The 20,126-nt window shown below is 41.0% G+C and overlaps 1 protein-coding gene across 1 annotated transcript in view; it reads left to right on the plus strand.

Moving 5' to 3' along the window:
- Nucleotides 1-20,126, plus strand: part of GALNT9 (polypeptide N-acetylgalactosaminyltransferase 9) — a 422,479-nt gene that overhangs the window by 159,243 nt on the left and 243,110 nt on the right. The window contains exon 5 of the mRNA XM_075832874.1: nucleotides 17,540-17,737. Within this exon, the coding sequence (XP_075688989.1) occupies nucleotides 17,540-17,737 (198 nt within the window). The remainder of the gene's footprint in view (nucleotides 1-17,539; nucleotides 17,738-20,126) is intronic.

A 20,126-nucleotide genomic window follows, 5' to 3' on the forward strand; every position in this document is an offset into this window, starting at 1 on the left:
AGTAGTGAAGATGTAATGACGGGGTAAGGAGACAGACAGGTGAGCCCTAATCTACCCGCCACTCAGTCCCTGCCTACTTGCACGACCCGTCCTAGGCGACGGCGTACAACTGGGCGACGGTCCCTGCGCTCAATACGTGCACGAGAGACAAACAGACAAGGGTACACAGAAGCTAAGTGAAATGGGGCAGTTGCCCACGCCAACACCGTGAGCAACAAGAGTAGTGAACGAGCCGAGTCAAACCAGGAGTGTACGAGGTACCAAACGCAGAGCAGGAGCGTAGTCAGTAAAGAAAGGGTCAAAATGAAGCTGAGGTCAATAGTAATAGCTGGAACAGCAGAGCCAGGAAACAGAGAGAATCACAGGCAAAGACAGAAGCAAATGAAAGCATACATAGACCGCGGGCGGGAGCTAGAACCATATGGCCAGGCTGTGATAGGTTCTCCCACTCCTCAGCCTACCAGCCTGAGTGGTAGCAGATCGAGTCACTCTATCAGACCTAGGAGCAGATGCAGACTGATTAACCACGGACATCGACACAGAAGCTGTGTCTGGCAGATCCTTTACAGTATCCCCCCTTTTATTAGGGGTCACTGGACCCTTCCTAGGTGGACCTGGCTTATTGGGGAACCGAAGATGGAACCTCTTGAGCAATACCCCAGCGTGAACATCCCGGGCAGGTACCCAAGTCCTCTCCTCAGGCCCGTATCCTCTCCAATGGACCAGGTACTGGAGGGAACCTTGGACCATCCTGCTGTCCACAATCTTGGCCACCTCGAATTCTACCCCTTCAGCGGTGAGAACAGGTGCCAGAGGTTTCCTCGAGGTAACCAAGCACAGGGAGCAGCGTTTCAGGAGGGAGGCATGAAAAACGTTGTGTATTTGAAAAGATGGGGGTAACTCCAGCCGGAAGGAGACAGGGTTAAGGACCTCAATGACCTTGTACGGCCCTATAAACCGGGGAGCAAATTTTTGGGACGGAACCTTAAGGCGCAAATTTTTTGAAAACAGCCACACCAGGTCCCCGACCACAAACAAGGGGTTAGCAGAACGTCTTCTATCTGCCTGAGTCTTTTGTTTGCTCTGGGACGCCTCTAGGTTCTTCTGAACCTGGGCCCAGACTGTGCACAGTTCCCGATGAACGACATCTACCTCGGGATTGTTGGAACCACTAGGTGAAACGGAAAATTACAGAATTACAGAAAAAAGGGGAGACCCCTGATGAGTTCCTGACCCGGTTATTAAGGGAAAATTCAGCGAGGGGAATGTAGGAGACCCAATCATATTGACAGTCAGAGATAAAACACCTTAAATATTGTTCTAGAGACTGATTAGTCCTCTCAGTTTGGCCATTATTTTCAGGATGGAAGGCCGAGGAGAAGGACAGATCAATCTCCAACTTTTTACAGAAAGCTCTCCAAAACAATGAAACAAATTGTACCCCTCTGTCAGAAACAATATTGACAGGAACCCCATGGAGACACAGGGTGTGTTTGACAAACAAGGTAGCTAACGTCTTGGCATTGGGTAGTTTCTTGAGGGGCACAAAGTGGCACATCTTACTACTACAACCCACACCACTGACTTGCCTTGAGATGGAGGCAGATCGGTGATAAAATCCATGGAGATATGGGTCCAAGGTCTCTGGGGAATGGGCAAATAACGTAGTAAGCCCGCTGGTCGGGACCTGGGAGTCTTGGACCTAGCACAAATTTCAGAAGCGGCGACGTAGGCCTTAACGTCTTTAGGCAACCCAGGCCACCAATAGTTTCTAGCAATGAGGTGCTTGGTACCCAGGATGCCAGGATGGCCAGATAGTGCAGAGTCATGATTTTCCCTGAGTACCCTTAGCCGGAATTGAAGGGGAACAAACAGCTTGTTCTCAGGAAGGTTCCCGGGAGCTGAACCTTGATCAGCCACAATTTCGGAGTCAGAATCAACAGAGGATATTATTATACCTGGGAGCAAAACACAAGTAGGATCTTCCTCCGAAGGAGGGCTGGCCATGAAGCTACGCGACAGTGCATCAGCTTTAATATTTTTAGACCAAGCCCTATAGGTGACCACAAAGTTGAATCTAGTAAAAAACAACGCCCATCGAGCTTGTCTCGGGTTTAGCCTCCGGGCAGATTCTAGGAAGACCAGATTCTTGTGGTCGGTAAGGACCGTTACCTGGTGCCTAGCCCCCTCCAAGAAGTGGTGCCACTCTTCAAATGCCCATTTAATGGCTAAGAGTTCGCGGTTGCCCACGTCATAGTTACTCTCAGTGGGCGAGAACTTCCTTGAGAAGTAGGCACAGGGACAGAGATGGGTGAGGGACCATGTACCCTGGGAAAAGACAGCACCCACTCCCACCTCGGAGGCGTCAACCTCCACGATGAATGGCTCCATTTGGTTAGGCTGAATCAGCACTGGGGCAGAGATAAAGCACTTCTTAAGGATCTCAAAAGCCTGGACCGCCTCCGGAGGCCAGTGGAGGAGATCAGTACCTTTGCGTGTAAGATCCGTAAGAGGCTTAGCGATGACCGAGAAGTTAGCAATGAATCTCTTGTAATAATTAGCAAACCCCAGGAAGCACTGTAACGCCTTCAGGGAGGCAGATTGGACCCATTCAGCCACAGCCTGAACCTTGGCAGGGTCCATGCAGAATTCATTAGGAGTGAGGATTTGACCCAACAATTGTATCTCCTGCACCCCAAACACACATTTTTCAGATTTAGCAAAGAGTTTGTTTTCCCGAAGGGCCTGGAGCTCCTTCCTGACATGCTCAATGTGGGAGGATCAGTCCTTGGAAAACACAAATATGTCATCAAGGTACACTACAAGAAATACCCCCAGGTAGTCTCTTAAAATCTCATTTATGAAATTCTGGAAGTTATAGTAGCCAGATGTGGCCTAGCTTTTGCGCAAGCAATAAAGTTAGTTCTTTTATTTTAGATTGCAGTGTATCCTATCCAGGCTAATCATTCATTTTTATCACTGTAACTTGTTTCTAATTCCAATTTATCTTCATAAGTGAAGTTGGCTAGATAGACTATCTTCGGGGCTAAAGGACTTTCAATTGCATCTTTTTCCTTAACATCAATAAAATGCCCTATAGGGTCCATACGTGAAACATCAGCTCATATCAAAAATAACTAGTTACATTTGGTGGAATTTGTACAGGGAGATGTAGGTTTCTTAATAATAATTAACCATTCTTGTAAAGAGGCATTACTGGCATAATATCCATACTCAGGCATAGCCGTAATCCATACAGCCAAAGTCCATGACTACACATCCTAGCTTTATATGTGTTTCTATAGGATAGATGTATTTGCCTGACCTTGTTTACTTGGCTGATTACTTGGCTGATTCTCCTCCATCCTTTGTTTACCGTTCTGAGCAGGTAATAAAAGTCTACCTGCAATGTGACTGTTTGTCCTTCACTAAAGTTAATGCTAACCACATTCCCTTTCCATTGACCTGGAGTTACTGAATTAATGTTATCTGCGGGATCCCATCTCTTGCTTTCATTATATTGCCATCTCACCTTCAGTGAAATTAAAATATTTAACCCCTCCAAGCTAAGTCCTTAGGGAATCCTTCCCCTGACCCTGTTTTCCAGTGATCCCATACATTAGGTTGACACACCTTGGACCCCCATAAGATACCTAGAATAGCTAATAACATTTTGCCCTGTCTCCCCCCAGGCTCTGGATGTTTTCTTCGCTGAAGTTTGAGACTAATCACTTCTAACAAATGACCACCCTTTGTAATCAGTCTTTTATAGCCTAGGAGGATAGTGGCAATTCCCTACCAGGTTCGGCTATCTTTACGGCCCTCGGTGTGGTAAGCAGAACCTGATATGGTCCTTGCCAATGAGAATGATACCAGTGTTTTCTTTTTATAACTTTGATCAGGATCCAATTTCCTTACTTCACAGGTTCAGGTACAGATTCACCTGGAATACAATTAGAGATAGAAACTTCCCTGTTGGTTAACATTTTTGCCATCTATTCAGCAAGTGTAAAATCAGACTCCTCATCTATTCTAGAGAATGGTTTTAAATGTGGTATTAGAAATGGTCTACCATACATCATTTCAAAGGGTGTCAACCCTAATGCTGTAGGAGTCACATGCATATTTAGGACCACTAATGGTTAACAATATACCCAATTCTTCCCAGTCTCTTCCATTGTTTTCTTGAGTTTGTATTTTTTAGTATCCCATTGTCACTGTATATTTTCTCAGGTATCCCAAACCTAGTTATTATCTCTTTTACCAATGCTTTAGCGACTGTGATAGCACCTGGGCTTGCTGTGGGGAATACTTCTACCCATTTGGTAAATGCATCAATAATCACTAAACAATATTTCTTCCACTTGAGTTTCGTATGAGAACCAAAGTCAAAGATAACTAACTTTAATAACATACAAAATCAGCATTAATATACTCGTCTTAAAGGAACAATGTCTTTCTTATTTACTACATAAGAACAAGATGGGGTCTCCAGACTGGCTGTTGCACAAAATTAAACATAGTTTTAATCACTTTCACATTTACCCAAGCCAAGTACTTAAAAGAGGGCTTATCCCCCTTACGGACTTTATTTTCTTAGCTTGCTCTACGGTCATACTTGTCCTGCATAATGCCAAAAAGGTCTATGCAGTGGCAACTGGTTGTGCCAACTACTTGGCAAATGGCCCCTTGGGCAGCATTCAAAACATAAAACACATAATCTGTAACAGTTTCCAATCTGTTGGCCACTTTCTCTATATTATGAGCATTCTTTACTGCTAAACCTACTAATATTGGCAATAATCTAAACTTCTCCTCCACGGTACATATTGGTCACAATTGTGTCGCACTGTCACTTACTGACCTAATGGGACTTTTACCCCTGCAGATATAACAGGTCGTGGGCAGCATCTTTCTCAAACCTAAAGACACCCAGGTAACATAATCTCCGGGCTCTCATTGCTGCCATGTACTTCTTACTTATGAGTGACAACAACCAGTAACCTTCACCTCATAACTCCACATAAAACACCTCAAGTTGTTATTCACAATACCGCGGCATATTACATACATTATAATTATAAACCTCAGACAATAGGATCTCAACTAAGAAAATAATATGATTACCATCTTATACTATCAACCCTCAGGTTTGGGTCCCATCAGTTCATTGACAAGTCCTGTACATCAAAAAAAACAAACAAACAAACAAACACCTTTATATAAGAAAAACTTCTCTGTCCCTCTGGACAGGGCACATAGATAATATGTAGTTACTGGGTACATTTTATATCACACATGGTGTTTCTCTTTTCAGCTGGATTTGTACCTTGATCTGAACTGATGACCTGTAACATCTTCTACTCACAGAAATATTCACAAATATCATATATTTTATCTGACAAGTGTCTCAATCCAAATTTTTTCTTACCTACTCTGAGATCCAAATTAACACACTTATACATATACCTAATATTTTAGGAAACTAAAATTTAATGGAATCCATACAAAATATGTTAGATCGGATATTGTGGACTTGGGAACTGTCCTCTTTTTTGTCTTACATTCCACTGTGGATTATATTTGGTGCATGTTAAACAGGTTAAACAAAATTTTTAGAGTAGTTAGTAAAGCCATATGCCGTGAACACTTTAGATATGATTTCTACCATCCCCCCTGTTGAGACATGGCTTTCCCCATGGCTCAATATGACTGCATATCTAAATAAGTTGCTGGGTAGGATGTATTTGTTCTTACAAGATCCATCTACAAACAGTATAAGATCACTATTTGGTAGTGGAATATCTTTAAGATCTGATCTTGGAAACACTTTTTCTGCTATGGAGGATAGGCAATCATGTTGTTCACAATCCTCAGCAGTAGGCATGAAGAATTTAAAGTGGTACATCTTTCTATCATAAATAACACTAATGTGGCGGAAGCTCTTATAGCTTCTGCAGTGGCTACAACTGATTGAACATAGGGAGGTAAGTCTCTAGCAACTGGGTCAAGTTTTGATGAGTAGTAAGCTAGAGGTCTATCCTTTCCCCCATACTCCTGTTTTAGCACTGAAGTCATGTATCCATTTTTACAATCTTACTGTTTGAATAAAGGGTTTTTGAATAATCAGGTAGTCCAAGCACTGAAGATCCTACAAGAACCTGTTTTATCTATAAAAAAAAATGTCTCCTCATCTTGAGGAGTCCATTCAATGGAATCATGGGCTGGTAGGGGTTCCTCATAAATCAAACACATTAATGGTCCTGTAATAGCAGCATAATTGGCTATCCAACTTCTGCAGAAGTTAGTCATACCGAAAAAGGACATCATTTGTCTTTTTGTCAGAGGTTTCGGTGCTTAGAGTATTACTGACTTTCTTCCTTCATCTAGATGTTTACCTTCTTGGGTAATATGGTGTATGGAATGCCTGCGTGATGCCGAGGCTAGTAAGTATATGCCAGAGTACTTTTCCTGTGAAGTGGGTTCCTCTGTCACTCTCAATTACTTCAGGGACCCCATATCGGCATACTACTTCACTGAGTATTTTCCTAGCAGTGTTTTTAGCTACAGTTTTGGTTACTGGCCATGCCTCAGGCCAGTTTGAAAACAAGTCAGTACATACGAGGACATATTCATATACGCCTACCTTGGGTAGATGTATGTAATCCACCTGCAGTTGCTGGAAGGGGTAATTAGGGCGAGGCATGTGCTTACTGGGTGTTTTTGTCATTTTACCGGGGTTGTGTCTGACGCATGTCAGGCAACCCTCTACATATCGAGCAGCTGCGTTCTGAAATCCAGGGGCAAACCAGTGTTGTATTGGTTTGCCTGCTGAAGTCAGAAAGCCTCTTGCTCGCCATATTATGTCATAATCGTTTGCGACTCCAAAGGTGTACCTTGAGTCTGTATAGACATTCACCCTTTTACCTGTGCCCAACTTACATGCTTCTGCTTCTGTGCCATGAGTTCTGCCTCTTGGGCTGAACTGCTGAAGGGCAGTGACTTTTGCAGCACTGTCTTACCTTCCTGGACTACTGCATACCCGGTGATGAAATGTCCCATCAGCTCATTCCAGTATCTGGATCCGTCTACAAAATACTGAAAATCATAGTTAGTCAAAGATACATCAGTGACACCTGGTAACCCTTGGGCGTCAAGTTGCATTAAACTGTGGCAATCAGGCTCATGTTCCATATCAAACAAGACATTATTTGCAAGTTCGTACGTTAAGGGTCTGGCATCCCCCCCCCCTTCCCTTCCTTTCTTTACAACCATAGGCATAGTGATGGTTGTGTGGGACTGGGTGGTCTTGGATAGCTGTAAACCTATATGGGAAAATTACAACAATAATGAGACTGTTTCCTGAGCACATATATCAACAGAGATACAACACAAAAGTAAATTATCAACATATTGCAATAGACAAGTGGTGGAGTGTTTGGGGGACCACTGATCCAACAGTTCTTTCATTGCACAGATGACAATATCAGGGGAATGTGCTGCACCCTGGGGAAGCACCATCCAAACATGCTATTTGTCTCTGTGTGTAAAGGCAAAATATTAGTTACAATACGGAGACAAGATAGAGAAAAACGGATATTATAGGAAGACACAATGGGAGTTATCAGTTTATTACCTGATAACTTATCAATCTATAATTTATGCAAACCATGCTTGTTAAATATTTCAACAGAGAGAGAGCAGCAGCATTCTACATTCCTTCTAACTTGCTCATACACTGCATTCAGCTGCTGCCCTCAGCCCCCACCTTTTTGTTTAGCTCTATAAGCTTCAGCGAGCCAAAAATGCTGTAATGAAACTAAATTTCTGCTATATTCATAACTTTAAAACCTTGTAGATACGGTACATAAAAACAACAACAAAACACTTTTTACACAACTTTATACTTCAGTTCATTAGCCATATTAACAAATGAAAGCCGATATAGCCAAGTATGCAAAACAAAATAATTTGGAACACAGTTTGAAGTATACTCATCAGCCATCAGGCTATTCCCTTAAAGTAATTAGCTGGATTTAAGAAAGAAAGAAAAGGTATTATCCCACCAGGAGTCTTTGTTTAACCTCTTGTTCTTGTAGCTACTTTTCTCTAATCTCAGCTATTTTTGTTAGACTAGCTTTAACACATAGGTTTCCTGCAGGATCAATATAATGACAACAGCTTATTATTATTATTATTCCCTTTCTCTTTGTTTCTTCAATTCCAACATTTTAGTACAAGTTTAAGACTTTCTCTAATCACCTAGACTTAATCACATTGGAGATATCTATATTAGTGTAATCATCAGTCATCAAAACTTCTTTTACTTGCTGTAACTCACTAACTGGATATATCCCCCTGTTCTAGGCTTTGGCATTCTGCTTATCATGGTTAGTAGATCATCACATCATCATCATCATCATTATCATCATCATCATGTTAGGTGACATACAATACTTGGTGAAACATGTAGGGTTATAATTGCTGTAAGAGCATCACTCTAATATCTGTGTTAACTAAATACAACCAGTTATAATACATTTTCTTCTTCTACATCATTTTTACAATACAGAGTAATAGTTTTCAGCACTTTAATATCTAGAGTACTCCCAAAGGTGGAGCTGGAAGCACAGTTCTCCACCCGTTCCACATTTTGTATACTTTCTTACCATGTGCCTAGATCATTATGATCATACGGCTTTCTTCTGGATATGCCACACACCGTGTCCCCTGCGCTGGGGTTTTACCATAACCCCAAATTTCACTCTCATCTACGGAAGTCCCAAACTACAGGGACACAATATGGATCTTGTCAGACCACCTTTAACCCCTTAGTGACCACTAATACGCCTTTTTACGTGATTCACTAATGGGCTTTAGGCTAGGCTGACGCCTTTTCACGTCAGCCTAGTCTAAGTCCTGCACGGGTCTCCCGTGCAGGCTGGAGCCGGGGCTCTGCTGTCTGATGACAGCTGAGCTCCTGCTCCAACGCCCGCGATCGAAGTTTACTTCGATCGCGGCCGTTTAACCCGTTAAATGCCGCCGTCAATAGCGACCGCGGCATTTAACTTTGTTTACAGAGGGAGTGCACTCCCTCTGTCACCCATCGGTGGCCCGCGAATGCAATCGCGGGTCTCCGATGGGGTGTCATGGCAGCCGGAGGACTGATAAAAGCCCCCAGGTCTGCCCTGGACATATGCCTGTTAGGACGCGCCGGAGGCACGTCCTAACAGATTGCCTGTCAGATTTACACTGACAGGCAATAATGCTCTGGTATACGAAGTATACCAGAGCATTATAGCAGCAATCGGAACATCGCACAGTAAAGTCCCCTAGTGGGACTAATAAAATAAGTCATCAAAGTGAAATAAAGATTATTAATAAAAAGTACAGTAAAAAAAAAAATAAAACCATTTTTTTCCATAAAAAGTGGTTTTATTTAGTAAAAGTGTAAAAAAAAAAAAAAAAAGTACACATATGTGGTATCGCCGCGACCATAATGACTCCATTAATAAAGTTAATATGTAATTTAAACCGCAAAGTGAACACTGTAAAAAAAAAACGCAAAAAACTATGGCGAAATTGCAATTTTTTTCCATTGCCCCCCAAAAAAGTCATAATAAAAATGAATCAATAAGTCCCATGTACCCCAAAACAGTACCAATCAAAACTACGTCTTGTCCCGCAGAAAACAAGCCCAAAAAATCACTACATTGATGGAAAAATAAAAAAATTACGGCTCTTGGAAAGCGACGATGCAAAAACAAATAATTTTAGTTCAAAAGAGTTTTTATTGTGCAAAAGTCGTAAAACATAAAAAAAACCTCCACATATGTGGTATCGCCGTAATCGTACCGACCCATAGAATAAAGGTAACATGTTATTTACGTCGCATAGTGAACGGCGTCAATTTAAAAACGCATAGAACAATGGCGGAATTTCAGTTTTTTTTTATAATCCCCCCCAAAAAGGTTAATAAAAGTTAATATAAAAATTATATGTACCCAAAAATGGTGCTATTAAAAAGCACATCTAATCCCGCAAAAAACAAGTCCTCATACAGCTATGTAGACGAAAAAATAAAAACGTTATAGCTCTTTGAATGCGACTATAGAAAAACGAATAAAATAGCTTGGTCATTAAGGCCTAAAATGGGCTGGTCACTAAGGGGTTAATAGGCAATATCATCGTACTAAACCTTACTACTACACGTCACATTTTGCTTCTATAGCATAGCAGTCAGAGATTAGTAACTCAAGCACAGGCACGGAAATATACAATAGAGAAACTTTTATAGATACAAAGAATCAAACTATCAGTCAGTACACAAACATTCCCTGCTTCACTCCCTACTAACTCCTGCTACTGAGTAGCATTAGATTAGACTGTGGACCTTTTATGGGATTCAGAGACTTTTACTGTCCCTCATAGCAGACAGACAGTTCAGGGGTAACCCTTCACCTGCCTTATACATTCACACACTTTTCAAAGGTCCTTCTATTACCCATTCACTGTATTGTTAGTGACAGAACAGTCCATACAGCCACATCTTAAGAGAACACAACATAGAAGTATAGTAGAAAATGCTTATAACCCCAACAGAAACTATGCAGAACTTATTTATACAAAACAAGTCATACATACACTTCTATCTTACTTTTCTCAATTGTTAATTCGCTAACTCACTCCTGACCACGGGCGCAATAATAGTCACAACGTGGACGTGCAAGACTGCTGTCCAGATTCGCGAACGGGAGTGGCTGCCCGCCACTTCACACACAGAGTTTATAATAAAGTGTCTCAACTTAAACCCTTGTTCTGGTGTAAGTCTGTAAAACACAGAAGGACTATACCATATACTTCCGTTCATTCGAACAGCAAACATACAGTTAGCATAACAATATTATATATTTTTCAATATTACACATATTCTGCAATCTGTAATATAAACCAAAATTTTCCTTTGGACATCAAATCATTAATTAAAGCAGTTTATTTAGCCAATATGACGTATGCACACCAGGAGATAGAGAGACCTAGTGTACAATACCACTGGCACATGTCTATATAATATAATGCGGTAAAGATAAAGGTTAATTTATTATATACAATGGTTAGTTGAACAGATGGAATTTCTGTGACTGTCTGGTAAATCACACAATACAATCTGTATAACTTCTGTTCTCCCACAAGACACGTCATCATTCTTCATGTTAATACATTAGTAAAAAGTTTAATTTTTTAATGTTTTCTATCACACTCACACCAATATTTACAAGTATTATGCTGATCAGTCATATACTTAATGTTCTTGGGTGTTTTAATAGTATTTTTCCTATGAATTTGTCCTGGTAACAATTTTACCTAGGACCACACCTAATTGGACTCCCTTATACACACAGGGTTTTATTTATTTAACCCTCATACATTCATTCTTCACAGTCAAGGAGTCTCATATATGTTTATATCATACATTCACAGAAGCATAAGGCCTCGTGCACACTTCCGACACCGTTTTCACGGCCGTTTTTGACGGATCCGTGTGCCCGTTTTAGCGGCCGTGTGCACTCCGTGTTTCCATTGCCGAGCATGGTACTGTCCAGGGTGCTGAAAGAGTTAATGGGCTGCACTGGTGGGTGGTAACTCTTTCAGCACCCTGGACAGTACCATGCTCGGCGCTCGGAAAATAAAATTTTAATGTAATAAAAAAAATAAAAAAATAAAGTTCATACTTACTTTCCTCCTGTCCGGCCTCCAGTGATGACGTTTCATCCATGTCGCCGCTGCAGCCAATCACAGGCTGTAGTGGCGGTCACGCACGTCAGGATGACGTCAGAAGGCCGGCCTCCAGGGATGATGCTTCATCCCACGTGACCGCCTCTGCAGCCAATCACAGGCTGCAGCGGCCTCTGCAGCCAATCACAGGCTGCCGTGTCAGAAAGGAAGGTCGGACTGGAGGAAGAAGAGGGACTCGTCACCAAGACAACGACCGGGTACGTATGAACTGATTTTTATTTTATTTGTAATCAGCAGCCTCTTTTCTCTATCAGTGATTGATAGAGACAAGTGGCTGCCGATTAGTGTAACATTTCTGTATGGTTTTTCTGCCCGGCCGTTGCTAGGCAACAGCTCCGTCACACACGGACGGCACACGGATGCCTTCCGTGTGCCTTCAGTTTTTTTGATGGCCCCATTGACTTGCATGGGCCTCACGGTCACGGAATCTCGGACCAAAGTAGGACATGCTCTACTTTGGATCGGAACGGAGCAACGGGACCGTCAAAAAAACTGAAGTGTGCATGGCCCCATTGAAATGAATGGGTCAGGGTGCTAGCCGTCAGAAAAACGGCTAGCACCCTGAAGAAAAACACTGAAGTGGGCATGGGGCCTAAACCTATACACATCATTACCTTACACAGCACAATTCAGACACTTACAAAGACAAACAGCTGTTCCTCTCGTATCTCAATCATTAAAGAGGCTCTGTCACCAGATTTTGCAACCCCGATCTGCTATTGCAGCAGATCGGCGCTGCAATGTAGATTACAGTAACGTTTTTATTTTTAAAAAACTAGCATTTTTGGCCAAGTTATGCCCATTTTTGTATTTATGCAAATGAGGCTTGCAAAAGTACAACTGGGCGTGTTGAAAAGTAAAAGTACAACTGGGCGTGTATTATGTGCGTACATCGGGGCGTGTTTACTACTTTTACTAGCTGGGCGTTCTGATGAGAAGTATCATCCACTTCTCTTCAGAACGCCCAGCTTCTGGCAGTGCAGATCTGTGACGTCACTCACAGGTCCTGCATTGCGTCGGCCACATCGGCACCAGAGGCTACAGTTGATTCTGCAGCAGCATCAGCGTTTGCAGGTAAGTAGCTACATCGATTTACCTGCAAACGCCGATGCTGCTGCAGAATCATCTGTAGCCTCTGGTGCCGGCTCGTCTGACACGATGCAGGACCTGTGAGTGACGTCACAGATCTGCACTGCCAGAAGCTGGGCGTTCTGAAGAGAAGTGGATGATACTTCTCGTCAGAAAGCCCAGCTAGTAAAAGTAGTAAACACGCCCCGATGTACGCACATAATACACGCCCAGTTGTACTTTTACTTTTCAACACGCCCAGTTGTACTTTTGCAAGCCTCATTTGCATAAATACAAAAATGGGCATAACTTGGCCAAAAATGCTAGTTTTTTAAAAATAAAAACGTTACTGTAATCTACATTGCAGCGCCTATCTGCTGCAATAGCAGATAGGGGTTGCAAAATCTGGTGACAGAGCCTCTTTAAATGCTTTTAACCACAATATTGAACTTTACACAACAAATAATCATAATACTCTATAATCCTTAATCTATAGGAGATCCTCCAAATCTCCAAGTACTTTATCTTTTACGTGCTGCACAGAGTTATTTATTACCTGTAGCCTTCTCACACAGGCTATGGACTACTAACCTCGAGAACCGTTATTCCCAGGTTTTTATATTAAGACCTGTGTTTAATATAACTAAGACCCAGTCTTAGTACATAAGATCCAACTTAGGTTTTTATTACATAACCTTATAACATCTAAATATGAAAAATAATCAAAACATATATAAGCAAAATTATATTACCTTTATTCAGATGAAAACTTGAATCCTCAATTACTCTCTATACGTTCTTTTAGAATCCTTCACTCTAACCCCCAAGCGTCCCATCAGACTGGCCTTTATTTGACAGCAATTGAGCAGGAGGTCTTTCTTTTAGTGAGCTCATAGAATAACTCACCCCGAGCACGGTAAGCAGTCCTCGGGTAGATGAGGGGTCAGGAGATGTTGGATTCCCGGCTTCGAAGGGCCAAATGATAGAAGAATATTGGTTCTTATCAAATAGATTCGAGGAGTCATCTGAATAAAAATGGCGGGTCTTTATTCTTATCGATAAGGAGACATTATGACAGGTAGATCAAAAATCCATCAGCAAATGTCTGTCGCTACCTTCAGTATCATGGCTTTTATACATGGGATAAACCTAGTTCAAACTAGTCCTTAGACAGCTTTGTTATCTCTTTATTCGACCTTGACACTTATGTAAATACTTCACTTCTCTCTCTAAAGGAATTCAGCAACCCACCCCCTCTAATTGATAACATATTAAACACTTTGTCAGCAGAAAAACCTTTGCAGAGAAACTTGTATAGCTCAATACACATTTTAGTTTCCGATACATAAATTTATAAAACTTTCCTAACATTAACACCAGTTTCCAACAGGAGGCAGACAAACCACCAATGCTACATAGGGGGGAGACTGCAGTGATAACGCTGAGCAGCTACTCCCCTCAAGACTAGGGGGAGTTCATATCACTAGCATATTGTACCTGAGCACTCTCCCCCTATGTAGCATTTGTGGTTTGTCTGCCTCCTGTTGGGAACTGGTGTTAACCTGCCCATTTAGTAAGTATAGCCTTTTTTTGTGTGTTTTTTTTTGTATATTAGTATGTTTCTTCTTTTGGTGAATTGAACTATTGTCTACTTGATTGCATGTAAAGGACTTTTAATAATTGTCATAGCTATAATTACAGGTGGATTCAATCTGCCAGAGAAATTGTCACACAAATGAAAGACTTGCTAGAAATGAGCTCTATGATAAGTACCTCAATCTTGACAAACTAGCATTTAATAAGCAGTAGCCCACACACTTCTCTTGCAAATGGGCCCTATGCTGTCTATGTTCGCACCTGGCTCTCGCCCAATCAGTAGATGAGCTGTTCTAGCAGCACCATGGACTGGAGGACAGATGCTAGTATTCCTCCTACCTTTTCTCACAGTTGCCTATATGTAAAGTACCACTGTACTTAGGTTCAAGCATTAAAGCCTACACAATTACTATCACTACTAAAGCTTAATTCCTTTTATCTGTATTCCATTCCCTAGTTCAAACACACAACCTCCCAACTTAGCCTAGGACTGAGAGTTATCTGCAATAACTGCTTCTGGCCGTTGTTGGGTCTCTTAGGAGACTAGACTGAGACCTTAAGTGGTATTATTGACAGTTGCAGACAGGAGGACACCATATAGGACATCACACAGGAAAGAAACTCAATAATGTTACATGACACGTTGTATCTACAGATGTAGCAAAGTTTATCATGACTTGATAGCTTGCTGCAGTGTGATATCACACAACAAAATTTCTTGCCACAGTGTATTTAACGCGTTAATCAAGGTAAAGACGGCTACATCTGCATTTCACTAGTCACATGTTGTTTTGTCACATGTTCTCTTAAGTACTGATATATAGAGATAGGTAGACTTATACTCAATCCCTATTTAAATGGCTGTAATGGAATGCAATTCAATGCACACTGACCACAACTGCATCACAATATTTACCACAGCAAGATACAACGGATATTAGAAATTATAAGATGGACATACTGTATTACCCTTCCAAACAGCAAATACATCTATTAGCTTAGGCCCCATGCACACAACCGTCATTTTCATCCTTAATTAAGGAGTCCGTAATTACAAATGAAATTGCGGATCTATTCATTTCTATTGGCCACGGACACCTTTCCGTATATTTACAGATGTGTGTCCGGGCCGTAGAAATAATCCGCAATTTATAGAACATGTCCTATTCTTGTCCACAATTGCGGTACGGACTCGGATGTGTATCCGTAGCCGTCGGATCCATATTTGCGGACAGTAAAAACCCTTACAGTCGTGAACATGAGGCCTTAGACTGTAAATTTCCATTTACAGTTATAAATAAAAACACAGACTTCACATGCTGTTTTCTAAACGTATTTTATTTGGGTTTCATCCAAGACTTTTAATGTGACTTATATTGGTAATTTACCTCATGATCATAAGCACTTCTGCGTAAAGAAGCACTCCCAGCAAAAATGTTTTGGGCCATCTTGTTTGTAAGTGAGGTGGCATAAACGATACTGTGGTTACGTTACTCACCTATGATTTTATATTGTCGTTTCAGCCTCCTTTCCGGGCTGTCATTTGGTCACATAACCCCCGCTCCGACTAACTAAATTTTACAGCGTCTGCTGTGTGGACAGGAAGTCAGTCTCTCTGTTCATCCCTATGAGAGCCTCACTCTGGGTCCCATTGGAATGAATAGAGAAACTGACTTCCTGTCTACACAGCAGACGCTGTTAGATTCAGTTAAGGCCCTTTTACACAGGCCAATGATTGGGTAAATGAGCATTTATATGAATGCTTGTTCCTGAACATTGCTCTATATAAACAAGGCAATGATCTGCCAATGAACAAGCAAATGCTCGTTCATCGGCTGATCGGATCTTTTATGCAGTCAAACAAATGGTCGCTAGTCGACAACACATCTCCCTGAGTAAAGGGGGTGTGCTCCCTACATGATGCAAATACATGGGGACGAACGGTCATATTAATGATTAATAGTCCCATATATTAACTATCGTTGCTCCTTGTGAATGGGGCTACCGAGTGCTGGTCGGCGTAATGTATCGTTGATCTGTACTCGTTTTCCGGCCAATATCAGGCCGTTTAAAAGCATCTTTAGTCAAAGTGGGGGGGGGGGGGTTATGTGACCAAATAGCGGCCAGGATCAGAAGCTGAAACTACAAGATAAAGCCATAGGTGAGTTTTCTAACCACAGTATCTTTTATGCCGACTCAATTTCAAAAAGAGGGCCCCCAAAACATTTTTTATGGGAGTGCTTCTTTGAGGCACAACAAACATTAAACACAAAAATAAGGGTGATTTTATTAGATACTTTATTCTTCTGATATTCCTTCAACCTTAATGTTAACAATAGCCATAATGAGGCTGAACATTGTTTTAGGAGAAAAACTAAAAGTTTTAATGAAAGGACTGGTTTTAAAGACGCACTTGGGAAAACCTCCTCTCTGCATATATCTTTCTAGGGAGTAGAGTGTTAGTGTCTTCATTAATATACCTTTTGCATATCAGCCATGTGAGTGAACACACTTCGTTTATCATATAACACTAGACATGTTATTGTATTAAAGCCACAATATTCAATTTTCTGATGCTGAATGACAGTTAAACATCTTGCATACGACCGAGATCGGGCCGTGAAAAATGGACCGTCCGTGTATCGGACAGATTTCCTGGCCTGACCATGGTACAGGTGAACCGGACTCCTGGCATCATAGACATGTCTAATGCTAGAAGTCTCTGCCTCCCCATGGAACTGCTGTTCCGTGCTGTATCATTTTGTTCAGTACAGAACAGCAGTTCCTTGGGGAGGCAGGGGCTCCTAGCATCATAAATGTCTATGATGCCAGGAGTCCCGTTCACCTGTACCGTGGTCAGGCCGTGAAATCTGGCCGACACACGGACCGTTTTTTACGGCCCAATCTCGGTTGTTATGTTGCTCTTTTTGCTTGTAGAAAGCAATAGAATGCACACTAGGCAGTAGGTTCTATTTTTTTGTATATTTTTTTTAAATTAAAAACAGTGTTAATGCAAATTAATACATATTAAAAAGGAGGATGATAACTAATCCTTTCTGAAATACTCTTCTATATGCAGGGCTGAGCCTGTTATTACTAGGATCAAAGAAGACCGAAGACGAATCATTTTACCAGCAATCGACAATATCAAATACAACACATTTGAGGTGCAGCAATATGCTAACGCTGCACATGGCTATAACTGGGGCTTATGGTGTATGTACATTACCCCTCCTCAGGACTGGCTAGAAAAAGGGGATGAGTCTGCTCCAATCAGGTAAGCTAAAATTACTTTCTCTAGTAGTGTTCCAATTTACTTGTGAATAACAATGAGAACAATTTCTCTTTGTTGTGCTCTTCATGTTCATTTACTATGTTTCTGCATGCAGACAATAAAGTACTCTAACAAAAGTAGTACATCATAATGGTGCAAAAAGTACCAATTATTGTTTTAGTGTTGCTTTCTAAGAGAAGGAAAGTTCTGGATTTAATTTAATGATCCAACATAAAAATACATAGGCACACGGATCGGATCTGCAGAGTCTCTGACATCTGGAACATTTGAGTAATATACATTTTCTTTCCTTTACCAATCAACATACATAAATATGGGGGCAAGATTTATTTTATCCCAAATTCAAACCATACAAGAAGTTTTGTGAACTAATGCATAAATCAAGGGAATAATTATTATTATCGAATAAAACGAAGGACAACATCTGCATGGAGTTTATATGTTCTCTCCGTGTTTGCGTGAGTTTCCTCCAGGTACTCTGGTTTCCTCCCAAACTCTAAAAATATACAGACATTCAAGGAATTAAGACTGTGAGTCCAACTGGGGACAGTAAGTGAGGAAACTTCTACACAGTACTGCACAGTACTGCTGAATATGTTAGTGCTTTATAAGTAACATACATAAATAAATCATTATAAGTGATGTAACTCTAAGGGTATGTTCACACGCAGAGTCGAAAACATCTCAAAATACGGAGCTGTTTTCAAGAGAAAACAGCTCCTGATTTTCAGACGTTTTTTGTGCCACTCGTGATTTTCGCAGCGTTTTTTGGTGCGTTTTTTACGGACGTTTTTGGAGCTTTTTTCAATAGAGTCTATGGAAAACGGCTCCAATAACATCCCCACAAGTGTCCTGCACTTCATTTTTGCCGCCGTTTTTCTACGCGGAATAAAACGCAGTGAAAAACGCTTTGTTGGAACAGAAGGCCATTTTCCCATTGAAATTAATGAGCAGATGTTTGAACTCATTCTGCTTCCAATTTTTCAGCCGTTTTTCGGACGTTTATGGCCCGAAAAACAGCCGAAAATAGGCCGTGTGAACATACCCTTAATTTGCAGCAGTGGTAAGTTCCACTTTATCTCACAATATGACATGAGTATAGTGCTGGCCTTACATGGGATAGTGCCCTGTGCTGTACCTTCTGTTGGCACCCCCATATGGTGCACAGTGTTCAAATAACCATACTGTGCCTAAATATAAGTGCCATACAATATAGTGCCCAAAAAACTGTGAAATATGTTGACCAAATATGATTTCCATACAGTTCTAAAGTACAATGCTTTTCTGTGCCGCCACCACCACTAGAAAAACAAGCTAATAACACTGCTACATAATGACTAAATAATACTTCTATACAACTAATATTAAGATTCATGGTGCCAAGACTCTGGTACCATACCATACAAAGAGTTCACTTCATCAGGGGGGCTGATGTACCCTTCAGGCCAGCCCTACATGAGGACATTCTTACTAGCCATGAAAATTAATCAAACTATTCTGTCACATCAGTAAACTATCAATACATTCCCATATATTAAATTATAGATAAAAATCAACACACCAAGTTTTCAGAAGAAGAGAACTAACCCATGGCCAGTATTAATTTTACATCCCTGAAATAGCATTAGTAGGTTCAAGAAGGCACAGTAGAAAAATATTAAAATTGCTCACAGTGGAAACACTTTAACTTGTTTATGTTATATAACAGCAAAGAATGTATCATCCACTGACTCTTAATATGAGTACAGAGACATAAATGTCACAGTTACAGTCCAGATTTGCCCTCAAAGGAAACGTTATATTGATTCACTATACAGTTGGTACCTAAACAATGCACATTGCACTGATTCATTACTAATGGACCAGACATTTCATTCTCATTCTCTATACATAACCAAAGGCCAAGTATTGTTCGGAGACACCACAGGCTGCCTGTACATTCTGGGAATTAGAACTTAACAAGGACTGAAATTTAGAAATTGAAGAAAACACTATGAATTATATTAACCCATTAAAAGAGAGCCATAATAGGCACTACAATTCTTAGTTTTATAAAGTTGTTAATAGTCGAAAATACTTGTTTAGATAGTTTTTCTTAAGGTCAACCCACATCACACTATAGACAAATAAAGAAGTAAAGTTTTATTCAAAGGGAACTCGTCATTAGCTTTAACCCCCCAAAATTCGCCACCACTGCCTTTTACTTTCTAAACATGCCCCTATAAGGACTAATTTTATTAGAAGGCAAATAAAGCCCATTTTTTTCCCCTACTAACAAATAGCATTGATCCTAATATTCCGGGACGTAGCTAAAGGCTTATGGGCCCCGGTGCAAACGTACTTCTTGGGCCCCCCCACCAAATTCTCTTCA

Source organism: Rhinoderma darwinii, chromosome 1, assembly GCF_050947455.1.
Source record: "Rhinoderma darwinii isolate aRhiDar2 chromosome 1, aRhiDar2.hap1, whole genome shotgun sequence".
Classification (NCBI taxonomy): domain Eukaryota; kingdom Metazoa; phylum Chordata; class Amphibia; order Anura; family Rhinodermatidae; genus Rhinoderma; species Rhinoderma darwinii.